General features: G+C 57.3%; 1 protein-coding gene across 1 annotated transcript in view; it reads left to right on the top strand.

The window, feature by feature from the left end:
* TMEM101 (transmembrane protein 101) overlaps positions 736–2,273 on the top strand; it is a 2,439-nt gene continuing 901 nt past the window's right edge. Inside the window, exons 1-3 of the mRNA XM_021377613.1 lie at positions 736–931; positions 1,967–2,147; positions 2,232–2,268. Of these exons, the coding sequence (XP_021233288.1) occupies positions 795–931; positions 1,967–2,147; positions 2,232–2,268 (355 nt within the window). The 5' untranslated portion in view covers positions 736–794. The remainder of the gene's footprint in view (positions 932–1,966; positions 2,148–2,231; positions 2,269–2,273) is intronic.

The raw sequence follows: 2,273 nt of genomic DNA on the forward strand, positions 1-2,273 counted from the left end.
TAGGAGAAGCTCCTGTTTCCTCCCCCCAGAATCCCTCCAAAAATAAAACTAAGCGGCGGCGGCCCCGAGCCGGGACCTGCGACCCGCACGGTCCTCTTTTAATTTTGTTTGCACAGGGCAAGGCTTGAATTAGTCGTATTTTTCTTATCTTTAAATATATATATGAATATATATTAAAATGGTCTTTAAATATTTTCTGCTTCCGGCAGTTCTCTCGGGATCATGGCAAAAAAAAAAAGAAAAAGAAAAACCACTGAAAACCCCACATTTTCACCCAAACTGTCCCAAAGGAGCCTGAAGTTCATTTCCTGAGGGGGTGGGTTGGGGGGGGACATCCCTCTTTCTGTTTAATTTTCACCTTTTTTCTGTGTGTGAGACATAATTTTTTTTTTTTTTTGCCATGATTCTCTCCCCCTCCCCTTCCCCTTTGTTTTAATTTTTTTTTTGGGTTATTTTTTTCTGTTTCTTTTTAAAGAGAAGAAATGGCTCAAAAAAAAAAAAAAGAATTTAATTCAAGCCCTGCCTTACGGAGTTTAAGAAGAAAAAAAAAAACATAAAGAAAAGACAAAAAAAAAAAAAGAAAAAAAAGGAAAATTTTTTTAGTATTGTTTAGCAAAAAACAATAAAACCCGAGATTTTTTTAACCATCACCGGTGTGGCGATGTGGGTTTGTGAGGGGACGCCAGGCCGCGGCGGAAGTCCCGCCCCTCGACTTCCGGCGGCGGGACTTCCGGCTCAGTGCTCAAGGCCTTCCGGCTCGTCCGCTAGGCCTTCCGGTTTCAGGCCTCCCCGAAATGGCGGCGGGGCGCGGGTGGAGGCGGCGGGCGCTGCGGCTGCTGACAGCGGGCGGCGGGGTGCTGCTGACCCGCTTCCCCTTCTGGCACTGCTTCAGCGGGCTGCTGCTGTGCGCCGAGCGGGCCGACGGGCGGCGGTGCGGGGGAAGGGAGCGGGAGAGCGGGGAGGGTAGGAGTGGGGGTGAGATGAGCGGGGCCGAAGGGGTGTGGAGGTGGGGTGGGGGTTGATTGTGGAGCATCTGTTTGGGGGCTGGATGAGTATGGGTGTGGCGGGGTCTGGGTTAAGTGTGGGTGAGCTGCGGGGAATTGGGGTAAGTAAGGGATCTGGGGTGGGTGTGGGGTATCTGGGGGGTACTGGTGTTACTATGGGGAAGCTGGGGTTAAGTATGAGGCAGCTGGGGTCATTTTGGGAGTGGAGGGATTGGCTTAAGTGTGGGCTAGTTGGAGGGCTCTGGGGGGCGCTGGGATCGTTGTGGGGCAGCCGGGGGGTCTGGGTTATAGGGCACTTAGGAAGAAACGGGTTGCTATGGGGCATCTGGAGTTAAGTGGGGGGCACCTAAGGGAGACTGAGTGTGTATGTGGGGCTTGGGTTAGTAGGGAGCTAGGGTCGATGTGGGACAGCAGAAGGATCTTGGGTTAAGCATGAGATTGCTGAGGGGACTTGAGTGGGTATGGGGCAGCTGGGAGTGGTACTGGGTTAAGTGGGAGTCACTGGGGTAGGTGTGGGGTAGCTGTGTGCCACAAGTGTGGGGCGGGAGGGGGCAAGGGTTGCTTTGACACAGAGGAGAGAGCTAAGTTAAATGTGGGGCAGCTGGGGGTTGGGGCATGGGGTATGTGTGGGTGGGAGGATGTTGGCAGAGTCCTGGGGCTGAAGAGGCTGCGACCAGTGTGGGGCCATGGGAGCTGGTTAGTGTGGGGCAGCTGGGGGGCTCCAGGGGAAGGGTTAGAGGGTCTGGGGGGACTGCGGGAATGAGGGAACTGGGATAAATGTGGGGCTGAGGGGCTTGGAGCAGCCGGGGGGCTCCGGGGTAGTGTGGGGCTCAGGAATGGGGGGCTGGCAGGAAGTGCAGAGGGACAGTTGGGGACCCTGGGAGGGGGCAGGACATGCAGGTGTGGTGGGAGCAGGGGGTGGGAGTGCCGGCGGGGCTGGAGCTGCCGTGCCCCCCCCCCAGGAAGCCTGACATCCCGGTGCCGTACCTGTACGTGGACATGGGGGTGGCCGTGCTGTGTGCCAGCTTCATGTCCTTCGGGGTGAAGCGCCGCTGGTTCGCCCTGGGGGCCGCCCTGCAGCTCGCTGTGGCCACCTACGCCGCCCACGTCGGCGGCCACGTGCACTACGGCGACTGGCTGAAGGTGAGACCCCCCCCCCCCCCCCCCCCCCCCCCTAGGGACTCTCCCCATTCCTGGGGGGGCGCAGCAGTGACGGTGACCCCACAGGTGCGGATGTACTCGCGGACCATCGCCATCATCGGCGGTTTC

The sequence above is a fragment of the Numida meleagris genome, chromosome 26, assembly GCF_002078875.1.
Source record: "Numida meleagris isolate 19003 breed g44 Domestic line chromosome 26, NumMel1.0, whole genome shotgun sequence".
Lineage (NCBI taxonomy): Eukaryota > Metazoa > Chordata > Aves > Galliformes > Numididae > Numida > Numida meleagris.